Source organism: Carassius auratus, chromosome 8, assembly GCF_003368295.1.
Source record: "Carassius auratus strain Wakin chromosome 8, ASM336829v1, whole genome shotgun sequence".
Classification (NCBI taxonomy): Eukaryota; Metazoa; Chordata; class Actinopteri; order Cypriniformes; family Cyprinidae; genus Carassius; species Carassius auratus.
In genome coordinates, this window is record NC_039250.1 from 10,913,287 (window position 1) to 10,938,786 (window position 25,500).

The 25,500-nt window shown below is 37.1% G+C and overlaps 2 protein-coding genes across 2 annotated transcripts; both read right to left on the reverse strand.

Moving 5' to 3' along the window:
- Positions 1-1,511: 1,511 nt before the first annotated feature.
- Positions 1,512-11,389, reverse strand: impdh2 (IMP (inosine 5'-monophosphate) dehydrogenase 2). Its single transcript, XM_026269634.1, has 14 exons — positions 10,995-11,389; positions 9,909-9,957; positions 9,691-9,792; positions 7,978-8,052; positions 7,527-7,733; positions 7,362-7,449; positions 6,608-6,807; positions 6,418-6,508; positions 6,246-6,341; positions 3,437-3,580; positions 3,204-3,348; positions 2,753-2,896; positions 2,349-2,432; positions 1,512-1,845 (listed from the first exon to the last, which is right to left on the reverse strand). The coding sequence occupies exons 1-14, from the start codon at positions 11,090-11,092 to the stop codon at positions 1,824-1,826; spliced, it is 1,545 nt and encodes a 514-aa protein (XP_026125419.1). The 5' UTR covers positions 11,093-11,389; the 3' UTR covers positions 1,512-1,823.
- Positions 11,390-14,480: 3,091 nt separating this feature from the next.
- arih2 (ariadne homolog 2 (Drosophila)) lies at positions 14,481-25,432 on the reverse strand. Its single transcript, XM_026269635.1, has 15 exons — positions 25,312-25,432; positions 23,211-23,643; positions 22,669-22,736; positions 21,780-21,852; positions 21,191-21,332; positions 20,952-21,073; positions 20,067-20,176; positions 19,863-19,980; positions 19,698-19,748; positions 17,210-17,231; positions 16,973-17,124; positions 16,207-16,350; positions 15,495-15,563; positions 15,285-15,392; positions 14,481-15,157 (listed from the first exon to the last, which is right to left on the reverse strand). Exons 2-15 carry the CDS (start codon positions 23,433-23,435, stop codon positions 15,086-15,088), a joined length of 1,476 nt encoding a protein of 491 aa, XP_026125420.1. The 5' UTR covers positions 23,436-23,643; positions 25,312-25,432; the 3' UTR covers positions 14,481-15,085.
- Between the last annotated feature and the right edge of the window lie 68 nt (positions 25,433-25,500).

Below are 25,500 nucleotides of genomic sequence, written 5' to 3' on the forward strand. Positions count from 1 at the left end.
ATGAAGTAAAATGAAAGGAGGAACTAGCCTGAAATATGAAGCTTTCATTTCAGAGTCAAACAGCTTGATGGCACATTGTAAAAATTTGAGCGATGACTAGTTGAAGTGATCTCGTTTGATCTTTTTTGTGAAGATTTTCTCATAATTGCCAAACACAGTCAAATGAATGAAAAAAAGATGAGCAGAAATTGAGTTACTTTTTAAAGCATATTTCTATATATTTTTTTCCATTTTAGTTTGATCTACTTGCAAAAGAGAAGACAAGTTAACAAATGAAAGAAACAAGTGGAACAAAGGTGAAGAGAAATGAAAGAAAACTACTTGTCACTGATAAACGACGTGACAAGAGACACACTGAACGTGACAGACACAAACTGCCAGGTATGACTGAGATGAGATGAATAATTCTATGTTACCTGTAATGTTCCTGTCATTCCTCCTCTTTCTTGCGCGCTCTCCCTCTCTCTGCTTCCTGGCTTGTGTGAGTTTGTCAAAGAGAGTTTGCGTATTTATGCCTGCTGACTTCCTCCTCAGAAATCTGAGGAACATTTTCACTTTCACTTCTTCAGTAGACTGCCCACAACCTCCCCCTCCAAACATCTCAATGTCTTTCCCTTCTCTTTTTATGATTCCTCTCATCTCTTTCTTAACATTTTTATTTCTTTGTTACGGTTACATCAAAAAGTGCTTCAACTATTATGGTTAATTCACTCATGTGATAGTAGGCGCAACATATATGCTGTTTATTAATTTTTTGTATTATAAATAATATATTACTTATCTTTATATAGAATTACATTTTTATATTTATTAATCTTATTGTTAAATATGAGAATTATATAAATCCGTATTATTTTTTATAAAAAAAAAAAGTTCTAGTGTTCTCAGACTGCAAGAAAGATAATATTGCAGCACACATTAATATACATCTGTCAGTCATTTCATTTTTGCTGTGTATAGAAGCATTAAGATATCTGGGCCCAGCTGGGATGAGCTCACTAACGGGCCGATATCATATATCATTTATGAGGAGCCACCTGGAGCTCTCAGCCCAACCTGTCCAGGTGTGGGTCCATTAGTAAGCATGTGTGAACGCTTGTTTGGAAAGTCCGGTAGTTTTGAGGTGAAGGCTGGTTCCCTTGAGACACGCTTGCAAAATGAGGAATAACGTACTAATGTCAGTGTTGAGCAGCCATCTACCCACACACCCACAGATTCAGGATTTGAAAACCAATTTATAATGAAAAAACACATGCTAGTGAAAAATGTTGTAATTTACATGACACAGACACATTTTTTTTTTACCAAGGTACTTGCATACACCTAACTTGAACTGTCAGTTCTCGTTTTATAACAACCTTGACAGAAATCCATTAAAATACAACACTTCCTGTTTCACATATAAACTGCACCCGGTCAACCCGTTTTCTTCTCTGGACAGAAAATGTCAACTGTTTATTGCTTATAATGATCCATATGCAGGTTGATTTTATTAATCAAGACAAGACAAATTTCTGTGGCAAAAAAGTATATTTTCCAACAAACTTTGTCAAATGATTACAATCAAAAACATAATACAAACAGCAGAAGGCAGCCATTTCCCACAACCACACAAACGCACACATTCACGGAAAACTGGCAAATGACATTCACACACGTTTCTCTCCTCGTGAAGAGGAAAGGCGGCTGGGAAGACGAGAAAGAGGAAGCTAAGGTTCTCAGTGTGTTTGGCTGCCTGTATGTGCAAAACCACTTGTGGAAGTCCATTAATGCAGGTTTATGTGTGTTTGACTATGCATGTACTGGCATCTGCAGTGTCTTCTTTAAAACAGACGCTTCTCATAGCTGAAAGAACAAAATCAGCACAAAAAAAAGATCAGTTAATTTTTTAAGTTCAAACTTTCGCATTATTCAATTCAAGAATAATGAAATAATTAAAGAATAATTCAGAAAGATTTTACATTTTCTTTTTGAAAGAAGTATCTTATGCTCACAAAGACTGCACTTACTTGATAAAAAATATATATATTATTACAATAAAAAAAAAAAAAATTCCATCCTATTGTCATTTTCCAATCCTAAAATGTAATTTACTCCTGTGATGGCAACACTTAATATAGGTCCATGAGCCATGAATCAAACCCGGGATGCCCAAAAGCACAACAACGCTATATGTCGTTGTGGTGCCCACGAGGCTGTTGGCACAGACATAAATGTCACTTTTGATCAATTTTAATGCATTCTTGTTGAATAAAAGCTTTTTTATAGATCTATATATTTTACTGACCCCAGACTCTTGATTGGTAATGTACAATATCTTCAGACTAAGTGTACGAATGTTTAACTACCTGTGTAGGCTGTGCACTCCACCTTCCATCTGAGCTGACATTGTCCTCTTTTCAAACCTCAGTTCACCAGAATACATCACTGCCCTGAGATAGAAGACGAAAGAAAGAGGGAACAAAAGAGGAAAAAAAGAAAATGACAAACTGTCTCTCATTAACCTCAAGCATATAAAAATTTGGGGTTGTGTCTATTTTAGCAGTGCACTGTTGGGTTAAAGGTGCAGCGTATAGTTTCAGTGACACTAGAGGAATCAAACAGAATTGGCACAGATGAGAAATGATTGTTTGGAAACAATCATACTTTACACAATTTTGTTTGCCATCACTAGTGGCACTGAAACTATACACTGTGCCTTTGAATGCATTTCATTGCCGGTATTTTGAGTAATTAGTGTGATTGTGGGTACCTCAGCTGTGTGAGGCTCTTTGCACCGATGTCTTGGCAGGAATGCTGTATGCCAACGAGAAGATATGGAATAAACTTATGAATGGAGCCTTTATCCTGAACAGCCCCTGAAACTCCCTGAGCTACTTTAATCTTATCACTCTCACTGAAAAACAGACAGAAGAGAGATGACAGAGGGGTTAAGAGAGTGAACATGGTTTCAATTTATATTCTGTAGAACTTTCTCAGTCTAAGACATTTGCTTTTATTAATGTTTCATTTAACTACATACATATATCTATATATCTAATTATCATTAAGCATTAGTCTATATAAGCAGTTGTGAAATAGCTAGCAAAGCTATAAAAAAAAAAAACATGGGAGCCTGTAATTAGTAGCTAAACTGTAGCAGGAACTACGAGCAATAAGTGCACAGTATTGTATTTGAGAAAGGATTTATTTGTGTGTAACACCTGAAGTATCTGCTCTGTGAGCCCAAGTTCTTGTCCATGGCATCCAGCGAGCCCATCCCTCTGTACTTCTTTAGACGGATCCCATCCGAAAAGAAATACTCACCAGGAGCTTCAGAAGTGGCAGCGAGCAGTGACCCCATCATTACTGAGAAAAACCAAAAGCAGAAGAGAATTTAGCTTCAATTATAACGTTAGTCTGTAACTTGTGAATCCATATCAAACCCATATCTCACCTGTAGATGCTCCCAAAGCAAGTGCTTTAGCAATTTGACCAACTGTCTGAATCCCCCCATCAGCAATGACAGGCACTCCAAAGCGCCGAGCATATTCTGATACCTTATACACAGCTGTTGCCTGTGGCCTCCCGCATGCTAGCACTGTGAGAACAATGAGAAATAGAGACCATCTACTTGCTATCAACCTAAACTCACATATTCTACAAATATTAATTATGTAGATGAGGACAATCACATGCATTGATAAACAAATACTCATTCAAATACTATTCATGAAGTTCAAAGAACAAAAAGTTAGCATTATATGAAATATCAGGATTTATGAAAGTGGAATTGTAGATGTGAGATTTTCTATAAATGGTGAAGTAACATGAGAGGAGAAGAAGTGGAGTCCATCAGCAAACCCTCTGCAAGTCTTGACAAATGAGGACAAGTGAGAAAGTTTCAAAATGGTCTGAATCATTATCAAAATTCACCTAAATCTTTTGCTCCACTGTCTGTTTGTGACCTTGCAGTGGTGAGCATGTGATGCACACACAGCTGTCAAACCCACTTATCATCTGTTCCAATTGTTGATCAATCTAACTAATAAAACATTATATTAATTAGCATAACAAGTGGAAATTTGCATGCAAGATGCATGGAAGTCCATGCTGTCATTGTTTTTGGAATTTTCGTTATTTTATTCAAGACAAGGAATGAGAGTAGAGAAGAAATGAAGATGGAGCCACAGCACTACAAAATGACAAGTGTCAGCTTTTTACCCCAAACCCCCTTCTGTAATTTCTAAAGTCACGCCATCTACACTCTGCATACAGTAAAATGAAAAAAAAGAAACAAAGTGTGAATTAAATTAAACCGAACTACACTGAACTGTAAAACAAAGACCTTCTGCAGTGAGACCAATGGTTGTGAAACGCTCAGCTATTTCTGCTTTGTTAACAAGTGCACTGCATACACTCCAGTGCTCTTAAAGCAGCTCTAAAACCTATTTGGACACTTAAGCCATATTTCTAACATTTTCATTGTGCAGATAAAATATCAAAGCAAATGACAGATGAAGAGCTTTTCTAATTTCACTTTCCTGTGCCAAATTGGCATAGACTTTTAATCAACGACTTAGCAAATGTATTAACTTGTTTCCCCTCATGTCCTGTCATTTTATCAGCATGTTTTATTTATTTTTTTAAATAAACATTACTTGGTTTTATATTTCATTATACAATGACATTGTTTAAGTGTGACGTTTGTGTCCAAATACCATTCTGGCCACTGCACAATCTAGTTCACATATCATTCACATATTACTGACAGGTTAGTCAGACAATGACAAGCATCCAAAACCCCAAAAACCAGCAACTACTTCTAATGATGCAGAGCCATTAACCAGTCAATGCAGCAGGCAGAGTGAGATAGTGAGCCAATGGGATCTGTATGGGGATCAGGGGGAGGGACTTACTGGAGTATCCCGTAACAGTAGTTAGGGATTTGGGGCTGTGGAGCTTTAAACCAGGAGGAATACTGAGAGGCGCTAGAGAGACATAATTATAGAAAGGGAAACAGAGACTGAGAAAGAGCACACGGTAGCTCTGTTCTAAAACCTTGCTTATCTTAAAAACCAGATGTCTTAAAAGGAAGTATAACTCATTGTTATGGAACCTCATAAGGAATGGATTTGGAATTCAGTACTAAGGCTGCAACTGTATTCAACTCAGTTTGATCATGTTTGCATGTTGATACACTAACAGCATGATCATGATCGCTAATAAACATGAAAATGTTACACTCATAAATGCTCTGTAGAATAATACATTCAAATTACTTATCTATTTCACAACATAAAACATTTTCAGTTTTAAGTTTAAAATCAAAATGCTTCCAAATCGAATTTGCTTGCCTTGTCAACCATCCTGGATTTATTTGCAATGCATTATGGAACTGTAATATTCATGAAGGACATATACAATTTAAAATAACATTTTCAAATATTTTAAAATGTAATTTATTTCTAATTTTCAATCTTTAGTGTCACGATCCTTCAGGAATTATTCTAATATGCTGTTTTATGTTTTTTTTTCTCACTTTTGATCAACTGATTGTGTCCTTGCTTTATACTAATATTAATTAAAAAAAAAAAAAAAACAATTGTGTACATTGGAGAATCTCAGAAGGCAGTATAATTATGCCTACCTTCTGGAACAGTCTTTGCTACATTTTGGAACAGAGCTGATAAAAAAAAAGGGGAACTGATGCAAGAAACAAAAACAACCGGTGGAAAAAAAGAAAATATGCCATAGAGACGGTCAAAGAAAGCACAAAAGCAGGGAAGACAGAGAAAATAAAGTTTAAAAAGGGAGAAAAACTGTGACATAAAAGAGAAAGAAAGAACCTCCACTACCATACTCCCATCATTCAGAGTGACAGAGAAAGACATTTGTGACAGAGAACTATACAAATGGAGAGACAGACATACATATTCATTTTTAGACAAAACCGAACGAATAAAGAATAATACCTGCAAGATACAAACAAAAATAAGAAAACTTTTCTCCACAGATTCTAAAACCAAAGAAAAATGCTGAAAACAAGGAAACAGTCTGCCAATCAATCTGCACAATTACCTTGCAGATCAAAATTGCAGGGATATTTGGGCAATGACAGATCATTTGGATTGCTCTAACAATGTAAAAAGAAAACCAGAGAAGGCACTGGACATTAGCTGCTCTCTCTGGAGTGACTGGATACAGAAATACAGCCTGTGATTGACTGAGGGGCAGGCAGTCAGGCGTGGGAATGGTGAACTAACCTTCTTGTGTGATGCAGATGGAGCCGCTGCCCATTCCCACTCGGAGAGCATCCGCTCCGGCATCAATCAAATTCTTCGCCTGAGCCGCAGTCACCACTACAACAGATAGACAACCCACGTTAACTCTGTGTTTGTAGATATTATGTTTAAAAAGTTTGAGTTGAAAACTAACCATTGCCGCCAATGACTTGTAGGTTAGGATATTTCTCTTTAATGTACTTAATCATATTAATCTGAAAGACGGAATTTCCTTGGGAAGAGTCCTAAAGTGAGCAGATAGACCATAGGTAAACAAAAAGTACAACAAAATAAACCATCTTCAAGAACTGATTCACTGAAAGAAAAAAAAAAACAGGCCTCACCAGGACGACCACGTTTACACCAGCCTGCACCAGCAGGTCGAGTCTGTATTTGTCATCATTGTGTGTTCCGATGGCAGCCCCACAAAGCAGCTGATTACGAGAGTCCTTTGAGGCCAATGGGAAATCTCGGTTCTTCTTCAGATCCGTCCGAGCGATGATGGCCAACAAACAGCCCTCCTCGTTCACTATAGGAAGTTTACCTATGGCAAACAAACAGTGTGAGAGCTTCACATGGGGGAATTATCTTGCAGCATTCTGACTTCATTCCAAACTTGTATTTAGACTGATTCATTATGATAACTCATGAATTTGTGAGTGTTTTTGAGAGATTCAACATTTTTTATACCATGTCAGTGGCTTTATTTATGACAAATTAATCAACCTTTAAAAGGAAATATGAAATGTATATACAGAATAAATCATTTACAAATGAAATAATACAATGTATTAATATTTAAAAGACTGAAATGTATTTAGGATAACAATTCAAGACATTTTCCTATTGACACTTTACTAAATGCATTATTTAAAATGAATGCTGTTTTTGAAAAGTAGTGTATACTGGATACAATAAGCAAAAAAAGATACAAGATCACTGTTTTGCAATTATTTTGTGGCATGCCACTGCTAAGAAGTGGTGCATGAAACACTGCTATATAGGTTAATGAATATAAATGTTTTATTTGGTTCAAGGATTAATCCAAAACTTTCAAAAGGGTAAAGAGCTCTCATAAACATTTAAAGTCTACCCCACCTTTTTTGCTCCTCTGGAGGATTTCATTGGCCTCTTCCAGTGTCACTCCTGCTGGAGCTACAACCAGGTCCTCCCTTTTAGTCATTACCTGACAGAAAGACAGTAAAGGTGAGCAGAGTTCAGTAAAAACTGCTTAGCCCTCATCCTCTGTTAAGCCCCACCCACCTCACTGAGGGGAATGTCATGCTCCGACTCTTTGAGGAAGTCAATATCTCGTGATGAAATTATGCCAACCAGACGTCCGCCCATCTGTCCGTTATCAGTGATGGGAATGCCACAGAATCCATGCCGAGCTTTTGCCAGAAATACGTCTTTTGCCCGCTCGTTAGGACTCATCACCAACGGATCTGTAATGAAACCCTGTTTGTACCTCTAAACGGGGGTTGATCGAAAGGGAGGGAGAAAAGTCGAGTGATGTTCTATTAGGCATTTCTACTTGGGAGTCACCTCAATACAGATCACTTAATACAAAATGAGGTGTGAATTTCTCATCCACTAGGATGCTGTTGCAACTGCAGGGTAAGGGTCAGAAGAAATACAGATATTACGAATGAGAGAAGGAAACTGGTACAAACATAGAGACAAGAGTCAGAGACAGCAAGATGAAGACACTCACCTTGACCTTGCGGACTTCATTAGCCTGGAACTCTGGTGTGCAGTTATGATGAATGAAGCCAATCCCACCAGTCAGCTGTGACAACACATCATCACATTAGACTTTAGAATAAAATTTAACACACATAGATGGTCAATCTTTGTCAATTTAGGTTTAAAGACTTAATTTAGGTTAGACTTTTTGTCTTTTTGGGGAGACAGGACAGGAGATTTGCAGGAGAAAAGCTCCACTCACCTGGAAGAGGAAGACTGCAAATACCAGTCAAAAACATCTGCAAATTTTAGATGTTTATTTCTGCTAAGATTTTTATTTTGTCATCTTTTAGAAGCATTCTAGCAATGATGGTCTAAAAGCTAATGGGCATCTTCAAATGCTTTATCTTGATTCATGGGGATTTTAATGACTTCACTGATATTAAACTATAAGGCAGCATATCAGCAAATAAATGTTTCTTTTGTAATATGCATTCATACAGATAATTGGGCTTTTTCAAATGCCTATAACAGGTTGAGATGCTAATCTCAAACAAATCGTAATTCAGTTAGGGGTAGGAATTTAAATGAATGTATTTTAGAGATGTAACTATTCACTCAACCTACGATTCGATTTTTTTTTTAACAAAATAATGTTTAAGACAAATTATGATTTAAATGTGTCCCCATTTCTTTGTGAAAATGAAATATAACTATAATAATATACTAATATAGCACTTGCATGTTATTGCTCTTTTGTTGGTTTTGATTGCTTCTATTGTACTCATTTGTAAGTAGATTTGGATAACAGCATCTGCTAAATTACAAAATTAAAAAGAATGTAAATGTAAATAACAAAGCTAAATATTAATTTTAAAACAAGCCCCAAATCAAATAAATAAGAAACACAAATAAAACAAATCCCTTTTCATCTTGCCTTAATTCATATTAAATGCATATTATATATTTTCATAAGTGCAGCGCTGCTTTGTTTATGGCAGAAACCAAGGAAACACTTTATGCGCCACCTGCTGTTAAAGAGTGAATCTGCGCCTCATTCAGCTCGTCTGCTTTTTCTGCTTCATGCAGACATTTTTTATGGATAGTTTCAAAAAAAAGTCAAGCCATTCTATTTTTTCTTCAAATTTTGAAATTAAACAATCTTATTTAAATTAAAAACTGCTCATGTTGCATGTATGCAGCATCTTTGTTTGGATCATGATTAAAATGCAGTGGTTGCCTCAAATTTTAAATGGAAAGAGCACAGACAAAGCTTTATTTGTTTTTATGAAGAGATTTATTTAATTTGTGTTTCTTATTTATTTGATTTGGGGCTCGATTTAAAATGTCAATTTAGTTTTGTTATTTACGTTTACATTATATCTAAATTTGTAATTTAGCAGATGCTTTTATCCAAAGCGACTTACAAATGAGTACAACAGACGCAATGAAAACAACAAAAGAGCAATAAATTACAAAGGCAATATTAGTATATTATTATAGTGTTACATTTACATTTCACAAAGAAACTTACAGTATTTTGTCCAAGCAATAATAAAAGAACACATTTACTTAATAATTTGTCTAAAATCTCTTTTTGTAGTAAAATAAATTAAAATCATAACTCGAATCGTGAAATCAAAATCCTGAATCAAATTTAATTGTGAGCTGAGTGAATGGTTACATCCCTAATAGTAAGAGCACTTTCTGTGGTGGGATCTTGTGTCAGTCATTCTCTTACCGCCATAGCAATGGCCACGCCAGACTCCGTGACTGTATCCATGGGTGAAGAGACCAGTGGAGTTTTCAATGTGATTTGTTTGGTCAGCGCTGATGTCAGATCCTACAGAGAGAACCAATCAAATTAAACCACTGATTGTATACAAGAAACATCATCCATCCAACAGTAAAAAATTTACTACTTTTGACTACTGTACAGAAGTTGAACGTTTCACTTACCACTTGGTCAGCTGTGAAGTCAATGTACCCAGGCAGAATCAGGAAATCACTGAAAGAGAATGGAGAAAAGTGGGCAAAAATGTGATTGAGATTAATTAATTTAAAACTGCTGCAAGTGATTTTTAAACACATATCACTATTACTTGACAGATGTAACTGGTAAAAGGTGTCCTGAGAAGTAATACTTGTCTCTGTGACTATACAGCATTGGACTAGCCAATCAGAAACGTCTATAGGTGGCTTGTACACACTGACATATACCATTACCACGTTGATTATGTTTCAAAGACGGTCATTTTATCTATTATATGTCACATATCATGTTGTTTACGGGTGTCATGCAACATTTTAGATAAAAACCAAGTATGTCGATGCTGCAGTCTCATCATGTCCAACGTAAACAGTAGATTAGTATACACTCTAGTGTTAGATGGTAAACAGAAATGCATTTCTAGAAAAATCTCGCACCTGCCACGGAGAGGCTTTCACTTGGGGACATTACATGCTTTGCATGGCACCAGAGAATTTGTAAAGAGAAAACAACCACAACATACTTCACAAAGCTCATCCTATTTATAGCACATTTGGAGGGCCTGGCGTGAAAGACTCCCATTAGTTTTGGTACAAAAAAAGCTGCTTGGGGTGTCAGTGGTTTAAGAAAAGGCTTGTGTTAACTCTGCTACTCTGTACTTGGCACAATGGAATGGCAGCAGATGATGAATCAACCATACTTCATCAGTCAATCCAAGATGTCCTTCCAACCTAACATAACCTTGTGAACCCACACTGACATGCGCCCTCCGTAGTGATTCGTTGTACTGACCTACGTGAAACAGAGTTGCATAATAGATTGATAAAAAAAGTGAGCTGGCAGTCACATATACCCATGCCATGCATGCAGGATGTCAAACCAGACAAATGTGGACCAACAACGACACCTATATTCTATTGAACTCATGATAGTTGTTTTAAATGAAGCTGCATACTGTGTAAGCACATCTGCAGTGATGACAGGCAAGAGTGTGTGATGTTCAACAAAAAGCAAGCATATGGAAAATGCAATGAGGCACAAGTTAAGGTATTTACTTATAGGTAAGGCCGTCTCCGCAGTTGAAGAGCTGCTGTCCGGTTAGACCGTCGTCAGGCACGTAGCCAGTCTGTCCGCTGATTAAATAATCCGCCATAATGCATGGAAGCGTAAAAGTCCAAATTTCTCACAGGATGAGTGTTTCTCAAGACAGTGCGCACTCAGTCCGGTGAGTGATGTTCTCCTCGGAGCCTCAATCTGACACAGTTTTTGCGACACCTAATGACATTAAATGTCGAAAAAAGCTCAGGCTTCTGTGAAGAAAAGGGTCTGAATCAAAGAAAAATCAACAAGATCTTGTTTTTGGAACTGAAGCTGATCCGTGTTGACCACAAGCATCCCACGTGTCTGTCTGTAGGACCACCTATTCTTCCGCACATATAAATAAGGTGTCTTCGTACGTCACTTCCGGGCTGTAGCAGGGTAGCGTTTTATTCGCTTAAACTGCTTGAATGTAGGAGACTGAGGATCATCTCTTCACCCTGGGGTGCAGTGGAAGGGTGGGGTGCTTGTTTGTATCGTCGTTCTCGTTATCTCGCGCGCACATGTGTTCAGCACGAAGGGAACTTCTTCGATTTAAACGTATCTCTTGCGCTCTGCTGCTGACTTGCAGGCCCCGGAGCGCGCGAGAACACATCATGACCTTGTAGCTCGCGCAACGACCATTTGAAGACTGTGAAATCGTGAAATTAGGACAGCAATAATAATAAAAAACACATTTATTAAATCAATGTTACACATTTAAACCAAACATGCTTGTCAGTAAAAGCAATTTTTTTGTATTATGGTCATTTTAGCATTCAGTACCATTTCAGTCCTCATGATATAATGTGATATATTTTCTTTAAAAATGGGCTTTATACTTTTTGAAAAAATACTCTTTGGTGGCAAATTATCTACATGAAGCAGAGTAATTAACACTCCTTAATTCACTCCTTTTATTAGTTTAATAATAATTCACTGATGTGTTAAAGCATAATGTGTCCACCGTTATGCTTATTTATAGAGGAAGTTCTTATTACGCACTAACTTGTTGTTCATCATATGAATATGGACTTTAGCATAAAATGTCCCTCCTGTTACTGTTCACCCTGATACTGTTTTGTGGGGCAGCTGTGGCATAATGGTTATAGAGTCTGACTTGTAACCCGAAGGTTGCAGGTTTGAGACTCAGTGCAGTTGTAGATGTGCAGAGTGAATGAACAGTGCTCTCTTCCATCCTCAGCTGAAGTGCCCTTGAGCAAGGTACTGAACTCTCAATTGCTCCCCAGGCACTGGAGCAAATAGCTGCCCACTGCTCTGGGTGTGTGTTTACGGTGTGTGTGTTCCCTATACTCACTGCTGTGTGTATGCACATGGATGGGTTAAATGCAGAGCACCATTTCCTAGTATGGGTTGCCATACTTGGCAAATGTCTGTTTCTTTCACTACAGTAGCAGGATGGACATTTTGTAACAGTCAATGTAAAATAGATAAATGTTTACAGCATGTATTAGTACTTATAATTAATGTATTATGTATTTAAATGAAAGAGTTGTTTAAATGGAATGCACGTATTTGTCAGGAAATGGTACTGTTGTCTGCTGCTGAAAAGCAGCGACGCAATAAGGCTGATCATGATGCAGTTCCTTAAAGAAGGCAGATATACCTTAATGAACAGAAAGAGAGGTGGAGAAAGGGAATAAAGGAAGGAAGAAAAAAGTGTTAGAACTCAGCTTGACTCATTAGATAGAAACTGTAATTAAATTATCTTGATTTTGCCATTACATTGTGGTGTGTGTGTACTGGATTTCTGTATATTATGCGGTCCAAATGTCCCCACAAGTATTGTAATAGCAGTCGATTTTGACCTTGTAGGGACATTTATTTGGTCCCTATGAGGAAAAAACAAAACATATAAGCCTCACAGAATGAAGTGTTTTAAAATCTAAAATAACTGTGCGGGTATGGTTTAGGTGTAGGGTTAGGGTAAGATACAGTTAAGAGACAGAATAGAAAATACAGTTTGTACAGTAGAAAAACCATTATGCCTATGGCATGAATCCGTTAACAATAGAAATACCAGTTTAAGAGTGTCGGTGTGTGCACGAGGGAGCAAAATAATATGTTAATAATATGCTATAATTTTAAATAGTAAAATACAATGCTAAACAAATTTTGTTGCCTAATAAAAGGATATTATATCAATTGAGATCTTATAATAATAAGTATAAGAACAACTTACTTTAATGTGGTATAATTGACCTTATATCCTGCATAAATTGTTATATACAGAACATGGATCTGTTGTAGTGATTTTAAATTGCGACATGCAATAATAAAATGCTTCTTTTAGTAGGCACTAGGCAGTATATTGACAAATACTGTTGTTCAGTGGTGAGATGTCCACCCTGTTATGCCCTGTCCTGTCAACCGCTTCCCCCGTCCACCCTGTTAAAGTTATATATATAAAATAAGTTTAAAAAATGCTATGCATATCTTTTTTGTATACTTGTAGGGAAATACATTTTAAAATTAAATCATTTAATTAATTAATCAATTAAATTGAACTTTATTTTAAGATGTAATTAAAATTTTAATTAAAACTTGACTTAGAAACCTTTTTTCAAGATAATGCCTGATTATGAACACTTTGTTAAAATACATTTGAAGGGTAAAAAGAGGGACATTTTAGTTCTTAGAAAATGTAAATATTACACTGTGAATTCAAGACACTTATTAAAGATGGGAATGTCCTGTAACAGGGACATTTCACACATTTGGCCCTTGCTTGTGTGAAGAATTTAATGAAAGATTACTGAATAATAATATCCTGAGCTGGACCAATATATTTTTCTTATAGTGTAAAAAGCTCTTTTTCAGATAAAATTACATCATGGAAATTTAAATGTCTTTTGAAAGAAAGATATCAAGCTGAAATGGCACCAAATAGTAAGAATGACCCATAAAGTTTTTTTTTTTGTCCTTTTATTTTAATTTGTATTATAATATAAATATTGACTTTAAATTGCATCTGATCTGTGTGTATGTGCTTGAACTAACTATGAACTAAATCCTTTATGAGACATCATCAAAAGGAAAAGTGGTTTATACAATACTGAATGTTGCGTTTATTATTTTTCTATAAAGATCAAATGTTTTCTTTAATGGCTGTGGGTTGCCTATTGTAACCATACTTATCCCTATGTATGAACAGTGTAAGTCTTGAGATACCTCAAATTATGTGCAAAAATAAAATGACAAATGTGAGCTTTACTAATATATGACACCTCTAACATTCTGGAGGTGACATGTTAAAAAGTTGTGTGGTAGATAAATATATGTCACTTCAAATGTACTTGTACACTTTCATTCAAAATGTTGGGATCACTATGATTTTTTTTCTTGAAAGAACATACAAATATTACTGACCACAAAATTTTGATTGGTAGTGTAGTGCAAATACATCTTTAACGTGTGTGCACAAGAAAACACAAGAGTCTCTGTCTGGTTTAAAAACTTTCTCTCAGTAACTATTTCTGTACAACCGTTGAAAATTACAGCATCATTTTTTCATCTTTTTTTTCAGTTTTCAGTTTTTTTTTTGTTTTTTTTCAATGATCTAACTAGCAACAGCCATTTCCAAAAAAAAAAAACATGAGAAGAAAGCAAGAGTGAGAAGGAATGGCGGCAGAAGTTATGGCAGGAGCAATGATGGGGGGGGGGGGGGGGGGGGGAGAAAAGAGTTAGACTGTTTTTGGTGGAGTGTTTTGTGTGTGTGTGCGCGCATGTGTAAAGTCAGCTGACATGGGGATGTGAGAATGCAATGTTTGCATATGTGAATCCTTGGACATAATCATGGCATTCTCAAACAAAATCCACCAAATAAAGATTAGAAAGCAAAAAGGGGCACTGATGAAGGGAAGAATGAACAAAAAGGAAAAATGCTTTGAAGATGCTATAAATGTGAAAGACAGAAAGGAGATGGACAAAATGTTATAAGATTTAGAGTAGAGTTTTGACAAAAAAAAGTGGAGGGGTATCTTTGGAGAGAATGGACCAAGACAGTGGAGAGAAGAGTGAGCTTCATGTGGATTTGATGGACAGATGTTTAGGTGTCGTGGAAATCCTTCAGCAGCGTCCGTCTCTTCTGCTCAGCAATGTGCATCTGATTCTCCAGATCCTATAGAGAGAGAGAGAGAGAGAGAGTGAGAAGAGAAAAAATAAAAACGCTTTTTGTTTAGTTTTTTTTTTTTTTTAACTCCATGTCCATGTTCACAACTTCCTCTTGTTTTTGTATCATCTCTCACCCCTCTATCATTAGCGCTCGGCTCTCCTCTCTCATAACTGTCTGCTCTCTCCACTTTCCATGACAAGTTCTCGATCTCCGCCTCCAGCTGTGCTTGCTGATACTCAAACTACAGGGAATAAAAAAGAAATTTTTCCCATTACCAAAGACTGATCTCAAAGAGATATTTGACTTTCAATGAAAGATTCACATATTTAATGCAATAGCTTACCAATTTTTTGCGGGGTCCAGACTCCATGTAGTAGGCATAAGGATAAGTGTACTGCAGTGTGTAACGACACTATGGAGAGAGCAAACAGACAAAGTAAGCGTGTGGAAACACAGACCTTTATGCATCAACATTTGTGCCTGCAGAATATAGCTGCAAGATAAATCAAAATATCAAGAATTGCATTATGTCTTATGTCAATTATCAAATCGCAAAGGCAATGATTTAATTAAACAAATATATACTCTGATTGTTTCAGAGTGAAGCATGACACTGTCGTTTGACTTGAGTAGTGTTTTCAGTCTGTTTCACAGTAAATGCAGCTTTGAATCACACAAACTCCATCTCTGAATCTGCTAAGTTTTGCTCGATTAACTTGCATTTGGGAATGCATCATGCGGCAAACATTTTCCCAAATTTATAACAAAGTGCTTATAAACTGGCAGCTATGAAAAAAAGAGGCTTTAAGATTCCCCTAAATTTTTCCACCAAAATAAAAGCTTGAGTGTTTAATGTTTGAAAATGTAAAAAATAAGACAGCCATAAATAGTACCAGAAGTTTATATAGTTTTACTTTCAAGTATTGCTTTTTTTTTTTTTTTTTTTTTTCAAAGCCATATTGATATATAAATTACACATTTGTAAACTGTGTAGCCTTACACATAAGCAACCCTCAGGAGATCTACTGTGGATTGCAGCTGAATTCTGCCTGTACCTTGGCTAGTAGCTTGGCAGCATTCTGCAGGTACTGCCAGTCAATCCAGGTGCCCAGGTTATTCATAACTCGCTCCTGAATCTTCTCCTGGATCCGCTGGTATGTCTGTGCCTCCAGTTGCATGCTCTTATTGTGGTTCTCCCACTGGACACACACATAATGTACAGATTATGTATCAAACAATTACGTGTCAATGCTGTTTTTAACATGAAAACTGCAACTTCAAATTGATGCATTTCATAAGGCCGTGAAGAAATATAGAAATGTGTATTATCAGCATAACAGTTGAAGTCAACACCATGTTTTATGATGATATCTCTCAGGGGTAACATGTTAATTGTGAAAAGCAATGCGGCCTCAGTACTGAGCCTTGTGGTACTCCATACTGCACTTGTGATCGATATGATAACTCTTCATTCACTGCTGTGATGAAAGTCAGATAAGTATGATTTGAACCATGCCAATGCATTTCCACTAATGCCAACTGATAAACCCAATGAGATAATAACTCAGTTTCAAATCTAGTGAGTTGTATTGTCGCCATATAGGCAACATCCTAACTGAAAAAGAACACCATATAGGCAGCGACTAGACAACCACCATACAAATGGAATTAGATATTTTTATTAATACTTTGAATAAGTTAACTATAATGTTACTGCCTACTTTTTGGAACAACCTACTTCTCAGGATCACTACTAAGCTCACTCGGTTCATTGCTTTTTCCAAAAGAGATTTATTTATCAATTCATCATTTTTGTCTCACCCTCTCAAAGTAGAACAGGTATTTTTTGAGGGCCTCTCTGGCCTGGGCCTGCTGGCTCTGATTCACGATGTCAGGATTCTCTTTGTAACGACTGCACTCGTAGTACTCACTGCCATGAGTCTTCCAATCTCCCAGACACATCCAGCAGAAATCTACACACAGCCATAACAATGTCATTACAATTAAGAGGGATTTGATGTAATTTTTTTAACCAAAAACCACCGGGAAAAAACATACCATGTTTACACTTTGAACATTGCTGCAAAGAGAGAGAGAGAAAAAAAAAATATTCAGTTAAAACATCTTTTTTTTTTTTTACTATTTTAAACACACTATTGTTCAACTTTTTTTCTAGAAGAAATTAATACAGATAGGATGCATTACATTTACATTTACTCATTACTCATTTAGCAGACACTTTTATCCAAAGCAACTTACAAATGAGGACAATGGAAGCAATTGTAAAGTGTTGTAAAGTATTAAACTGATCAAAAGTGACAGTAAAGACATTTGTAATTGTATAAAGGATTTATATTTACAAATAAATTTTTAAAACATTCAATTCATCAAAGAACATTGAAAAAAAATTATTGTAATAGATTTCAGAAGAATATTAAGCAGCTTAACTGTTTTCAACATTAATAATAATAAAAAATGTTTCATAAGCACAAATCAGCATATCATAATGATTTCTGAAGAATCATGTGACACTGAAGACTTGAGTAATGGCTGCTGGAGATTCAGCTTTGCTAGTACAGGAATAATTCACATTTTAAAACAGAAAACAGTTAAAGTTATAACTTTTTTTTTTATAACTTTGGTGAGCATTCAAGACATTTTAAAAAACACAAACTTCTTACTGGCCTCAAACTTTTGAACAGCAGTATAAAAGCTTAAGTTGATTGTACAGTAAGGAAAATATTTATTTGATCCCCTGCTGATTTTGTAAGTCTGCCCACTTACAAAGAAATTAAGGATCTGTAATTTTGATCATAGGTTTATTTTAATGGGTAGAGACAGAACACGGACCCAACAAATTGAGAAAAAAAAAACATTATATAAAGGTTAGTGATTGATTTGCATTTCAGTGAGTGAAATAAGTATTTGATTCCCTACCAACCAGCAAGAATTCTGGCTCCCACAGACTGGTTATGTGCCCATGTGGAACACAGATTAGTCCTGCCACTTTAACAAGTTACTCCTAATGTCAGCTCATTAGGTGTACAAGACACCCGTCCACACAATCTGTATCTTCCATTCCAACCTCTGCCACCACCATGGGCTGTCAAAGGATGTCAGAGACAAGATTGTAGAGCTGCACAAAGCTGGAATTGGCAACAATCCCCTGCAAAGATTTTAAAATCCCCTGCAAAGACCTTGTCTCAGAGGAGCACCAGGACAAGACCACAGGAAACAGATGATTCTTCTGCACAATCTGACTTTGCTGCAGCCTGGAATTGAACTACTGGTTTCGTCTGGTCAGAGGAGAACTGGCCCCCCAACTGAGCCTGGTTTCTCCCAAGGTTTTTTTTCTCCATTCTGTCACCGATGGAGTTTCGGTTCCTTGCCGCTGTCGCCTCTGGCTTGCTTAGTTGGGGTCACTTCATCTACAGCGATATCATTGACTTGATTGCAAATAAATGCACAGACACTATTTAAACTGAACAGTGATGACATAACTGAATTCAATGATGAACTGCCTTTATCATTTTGCATTATTGACACACTGTTTTCCAAATGAATGTTGTTCAGTGCTTTGACGCAATGTATTTTGTTTAAAGCACTATATAAATAAAGGTGATTGATTGATTGATTGATTGACAAGACCATCAGCAAGAAGCTTGATAAGAAGGGGTCAACTGTTGGTGTGATTATTAGGAAATGGAAGAAATACAAAATAACCATCAATCGGCATCTGTCTGGAGCTCAGTGCAAGATCTCGCCTCATGGGGTAAGACTGATCATGAGAAAAGTGAGGGATCAGCCCAGAACTACACGGAAGGAGCTTGTTAATGATCTTAAGGCAGTTGGGACCACAGTCACCAAGCAAAACATAAGTAACACACTACGCCCCAATGGACTGAAAACAATGCACTTGCACTCGCAAGGCCCCCCTGCTCAAGAAGGCATATGTACAGGCCCATTTAAAAGTTTGCCAATGAACATCTAAATGATTCAGAGAAAGCTTGGGAGAATGTGCTTCGGTCAGATGAGACCAAAATTAAGCTTTTTTGCCGTGTTTGTAGGGAAAGAAATGCTGACTATGTCCCCAAGAACACCAAGCATGGAGGTGGAAACATTATACTTTGGGGCTGTTTCGCGATTTGACTGCATCGAGGGGCAAAAGGACAGGACCATGTACTGTAAAATCTTGAACGAGAACCTTCTTCCCTCAGCCAGAACACTGAAGATCGGTCATGGATAAGTCTTCAAGGATTACAATGACTCAAAACATACGGCCAACACAACAAAAGAGAGGAGAAGCACACGAAGGTCATGGAGTGGCCTAAACAGTCTCCAGACCTCAATCCTATAGAAAATCTTTGGAGGGAGCTGATTTCAATGGGTCTACGATGTACTTAAGCTTACGATGCTTTTGGGAAACGTAACAAATAAAAGTTAACAAATAAGCTATTCAAGTAGTACTCTCACTCTGACATTCTGGGTAATATATTAAGTGCCCATAAAAGTGTGAAGAATGAAAAAGAATGTGCATAGTACTCACCATGTGGTTGCACCCTCCATTCTTCTCAATGCAGATATTGCACTTAGGGCACTGTGGGTACAAAATCAAAACATAACGATATTAATATCTTTATTATCAAATTAAATGTACACCTAAGATATATATTTAATGTGACTTTAAATGTATCTGTGTGTGCTTCCTTACGTCTTTAGTGTGTGCACTGATGTAGTTGGCTGTTTCGGAGTCATCTGCACATTTGGTCAGCCATTTGCGGATGGTAGCACAATCTGTGGGTGCGTGATACATCTGTCTGCACTTAAAACTGAAGACAGACAGACACAGTTAATCCAAACACATGTATCACACCATGAATTGAGTGGTGTGTGCAAGTGTAATTGTGTGTAATACCAGAAGACTTCTTCGCAGAGGCTGCATTGGACTCTACGAGCTCGAGGTTTCTGCACCTGTATAACTATTGGACAGTCGGCACCAGGACACAACTGCAGCTGGAAATGACTCTGGAGACACACAGATACATGAGCAGGTTAAGGGCAATCACAGAGATTTTTGTTCTACAATGTGTCAAAGCTGGAGATGTACTGATATTAGAATTCTGCCAGATACCAATTTTAATGTTACGGCCAAACAATAAAAATATTTAAATGAACGAAATAAAGAACTTAACATTTAATAAATACATTCATGATACAATTTAATAAATAAATCTAAAAATAATAATGTTAAATTAAATGTTTTAAGTTATTTTAGTCAGCAAAAATATTATAATGTATTACACATTACTGTTTAAAAGTTTGGGTTTGGTAAAATTTGTAATATTTTGAAAGAGGCTTCTTATGCACATCAAGGTTGCATTTATTTAATCAAATACAGTAAAACAGTAATCACGTGAAATATTATAAGCATTTTAAATAACTGCTTTCCATTTAAATACATTTTTAAATGTAATTTTAAGCTGAATCTTTCAGCAGCCATTAAATCAGTCTTAAGTGCCACATTATGAACATCATTTTAATATTTCTGTTTAGATTTTTTCACAAATAGAATGCTGAGAACAGGATTAATCTGAAATAGTTGTTTTATTTAAGAACTGACCATTTTTGATCAACTTAATTTAACCCTTGCTCAATAGAAGTACTAATTTCTTTAGACCCAACAACTGAACCACTGTGTGTAATAATTATCTAATATAATAAAATGTTTTATAAAAGCTGTAATAATGGCAGATAACTTATAAGGAAAACACATATTGTGCATCCCTTGACAGAAAAACACCTCCACACAATCCCTGAAGAGGTAGCGTCTGTATTTGTCTTTCAGTTCCTCGCTGGGCAGCAGAGGAAGAACAAAATCATCTGGCATGCGAAGAGAGCAGTCCTGCGCCATGCAGGAGATCTCTACAGACAAACACAATCCACAGAGGAGATCAGATAACAAGCTCACTCTAATCAGCAACACACACTGTACTGCACACAGTCTTAATGCACTCAGTGTGTGTGTGTGTGTGCACTCACCAACTCCCACGCCATCTTTGACAAGTACAGTGCAGTGCTGCTCCCAGCATGCCTTGCAGAAGGAGTGCTGACAGGGTAGAGAGAGGAGAGTGTCTCTCCGGACCAGCTGCAGACACACCCCACACTGCTGTGACGTCCCGGCCTGAAGACACACGCACATACATGTCAAGAAAAGGAAGTGCAGTAATGATCATTAACGGAATAATGAACGGTTGTCCCAGGCAAACAGGTTTTTCTCTTTCTCACAGCTATGTTGGTTTCATGCCTTTCAAATCACTGTTCCACTTTGTCACATAATAAAATAATTAAATCTGAATCAATATTTCAAGTCCATCATTGATGTGGCAAATAGCTGTGTAAGATGCAGACTAAAGTATAGTCAGCTTGTAATTATCATAAAATAACCCCTTTATTGACTGTACACTGCATGTACACCATACTCCGTGCCATCTGCAATTTATCAAAGAACAGATTTCATGATGGGAACATTTTTAATTGCCTTGATTAAAATAAATAAAAATATATACATTTAATTTTACTTCAAATAACTATGTAAAAGACTAAATGAAGGAACATTACAGGAACTCACAGTGAGAGATCGGCAGATGCTTGTGGGCTGAGCATGGGCTTCACATAGCAACTGAGAGGAATTGGACTTACACCTTCAAATACAGAAAAAATATTAACAAAGACAGAAGTAACATCGGGAATTTAGGGTAAACATTATATGTATGCAATGAATATTTTGTTTTTATTTTTTTGTGATTCTTTTAAACGTTGCAGTTCATTTAAGAATCCATGCAGTGATGGATAACATGCACACTAATGTTCAAAAGTTTGGAGTCAGTAAAATATTATGTTATTGTTTTTGAAAGAAGTCTCTTATGCTCATAAAGGCTGCGTTTATTTGATCAAAATACAGTGAAAACAGTAATATTTTATAGTTAGTTTTATAGATACAATATTAAAATAACCTTTTTCTCTGATATGATTTATTCCTGTGATAGCAAAGCTGAATTTTCAGCAGCTTCATTACTCCAGTCTTCAGTGTCACATTATCCTTCAGAGATCATTCTAATATGCTGATTGCTGCACAAGAAAAATATTATAAATTATGAAAAAAAAAAAATTGAGCAAACTCGAGTATTTTTTTGATGAACATAAAGTTGAAAAAATAGAATTTATTTGTAACAAATCTTTTGCAACCTTATAAGTCTTTGCTGTCACTTTTGATCATCTTTATGCGTCCTATCTGAAAGCATTATTTCTTAAATAATAATAAATAAAACCTCTTACTGACCCCAAACATTTGAACAGTAGTCTCTCAGATTTCATGAGTTATTACACAAGAAATACAAAAACATTTAAATCATTTTAAAGGACGTATAGCATATCACACCACTGAAACTATTTAACGCTTCACGGTAACTTCCCATAAAAGTGTACAGATTTTGTTTGTGTGTGCTGTATTTAATTACCTTTCGAGTATTTGTGACACTTGCCAGTGAAAATGTACAAGGACCAGTTTGGCTACAGCTGGTGACACCTGAGGAAGAAAAAAACATCTCTCTGTACTGACAGACTAAACTCCATGAACTCAAGAGAGGAAAACCAAGGTCTAGCTCGGATCAAGGAAACAGAACCGGAGCACACAACGTTTTTAATAATTTATTAATAAAAACCGACTAACGTTTCGACGCTCATTCGTCTTCTTCAGAGTCCGAAGACGACGACGATGCATGAGCGTCCAAACATTAGTCGGTTTTTATTAATAAATTATTAAAAACGTTGTGTGCTCCGGTTCTGTTTCCTTGGTCCGAGCTAGACCTTGGTTTTCCTCTCTTGAATATTGTGTCCTGTTCTGTGAGCACCAACCAGGCTGAAGCGCAAGTGACTCCCTTCTATAAACTCCATGAACTGTCTGAACAGTTTATAGTTTGAAAAGATACACAAATACACAGCTAAATATTGTCAGCCAATAATTAATCTGCTAAACGTTGTCACTCATTCGGTCCCTCACCTTTAGGGCACTAGCTACATTGTTGACTTGTTCAGTTAGTACCCTCTGGCTCTCCCTGTACGTCAAGCAATTGAATTGGTATTCTTCTGGGTCAAACGGTTCTTCTATCGCCACGTCATCATCAATTCCATCATAATAATCAGGGATGTCACCCTCTCCGGCGTCTTCATCATCTTCGATTTCCTCGTTACTGTCTGAGGCTTGGCTACTCATATCCACAGACATAGCCCTCTGGGCCCGACGGTTTCCTGACTGAAAGTTGCTCTCCACCAATCAGCAGCTACTGAGCTGCTCCTCTCCACCTCCAACTGTTCCGAGAATCCCAGGGGGCCCTTTGGCTTTTAGCAGCACCGAAAAAAGCAGAAGAAATCACACTCCCCGTCACTCATGAGGAACCGGAGCAAGGGATGAGCTCAGACAGAGAAAAAAAATACTGAAAGAGAGAAGAAAAACACATTAGTTGGTCTCAGTCCTTCATACGTTGTGTATTTCATTATTTTAAAGGATATTTAGCCTAAAAGCTTATGCTCAAAATTAGTTATGTTGACAAATATAAATTGTCTATACATTTCTTTACAAAGCTACAATTCTTATTTTCCATTTTAAAAATGGACCATCATGAAGGAATTTATCTTGAGATGATGACTCTACCTTTCCTACTAATTACACAGCTCTTTAATAAATATATGAATAGACACAAAATATTGATTGAGTTTAAATGATTACAATACGTGAGAAGAAAGACTACTGTATTTGGAACTTGTGAAGAGTCTCTGATTGGTGGAGATTCTTCATGTAGATTTTCATCAGGAATTCTATTGTTAGATATGATTATTAACTATATATATATATATATATATATATATATATATATATATATATATATATATATATATATATAAATATAAATAATGCGGTCAGACGGCTTCAACAAAACAATATACTTTTAATTTACAAGCTCACGGCAGGTCTCGTCTTTAATTAAATTTAAATGATAAATTATTGTCCAAAATTCATTCTTTCTTGAAGAAACGTAATGGGATTTTATTTCAGGTCTGTTGTACTCCATAATAATAAGTGGGTAGCGGTTTTCAATCTATTTACTTTATTTCCAGACGGATCACACACCTGGTGAAAGCGGCCTTGCTAGTGTACGTAAGTGTAACATTACTTCAGTGACACTCGCTGAGCTTGACCCACTGATCGAGGAGCTGCTACAGTCCAGTATTTACAGATCAACACACCTTGAAAAACTCTCTGAAGGTTGTACTTGTAGATGTTTGTCTCGGTTTTACCAGCGGCCAAGCATCTCTTTGAGCGAAAGGCAATCATAACCTTACATGCTGAGCGGCTTAGCGTTCCGTTTTAACGGATTAACGTTACAAGGTGTACTGACAGTCCAACCGGACAGCAGGAGCAGGTGAGGCCGCGTGACCGCGCGCGCCTGATGATCACAGATATCAGAGCTCCTGCTGATGTGATGACGGTCACCGATTCAATCAAATAAACAATCGGTGCAACCGTCCAGTCCGGTTCGGACCCCCACAGTCATGGGACGATCTGAAGGTCCAACGCGTTCGCGCACCGTCTATCCCTAGCATTCCAGCAGGGCTATAAAAAGAGCACGACTTAGAGTGCCGTGCATAATATCACGCTCAGCTGGGTCACGGATCATGGTTTAAGTGCGTAGGGGTTGATCAAGGACTGCAGACTCGCGGTACTGACAGTGCTGGTCCTGCTTTGTTTACTCCGTGTGAATCGGACCGCAGCAGCTGTTGCTCCTCTCTAGATCAGCAGCACATATGTACAGCAGCGCGATCGATGCGCAGAGTCTCTCTTTCCCGCTTTATCCCTCGGAACATCTATCGTTTCACTACGCATATCCCGCAGTTTAAAGTGCATATAGTCCAACTAAACTTGTTTGAATGAATGCAAGGGTATTTTGGTGTCTGCTTTAAGGGCTTTATTTGCAATCATCCGCCAGCGCGCACTCCAGCTCAGGGATTCGTATGTAAACAAGGCCGTTTTGGTTCGCTCGCCAAAGCCGCTGCTCTGATCGTTCAAAGCCCCCCGTCGCACCCAACATACTGAAATTACTCACCTCCCGGACCGACACAGGCCACCACTCGAGCCTGGCAGAAGAGAGATATTGGGACAAAGATCCAAGCAGTTCGCTTAGATGAGTCTCAGCAGAGCTGAAGATCGGAAGTACGGGGGGATTCTAGAGCGGCGTCACTTCCGTGTCCGAGCGCGAGGCTGTTTTTTTTTTTTTTGTCTATTTTTCATTGAC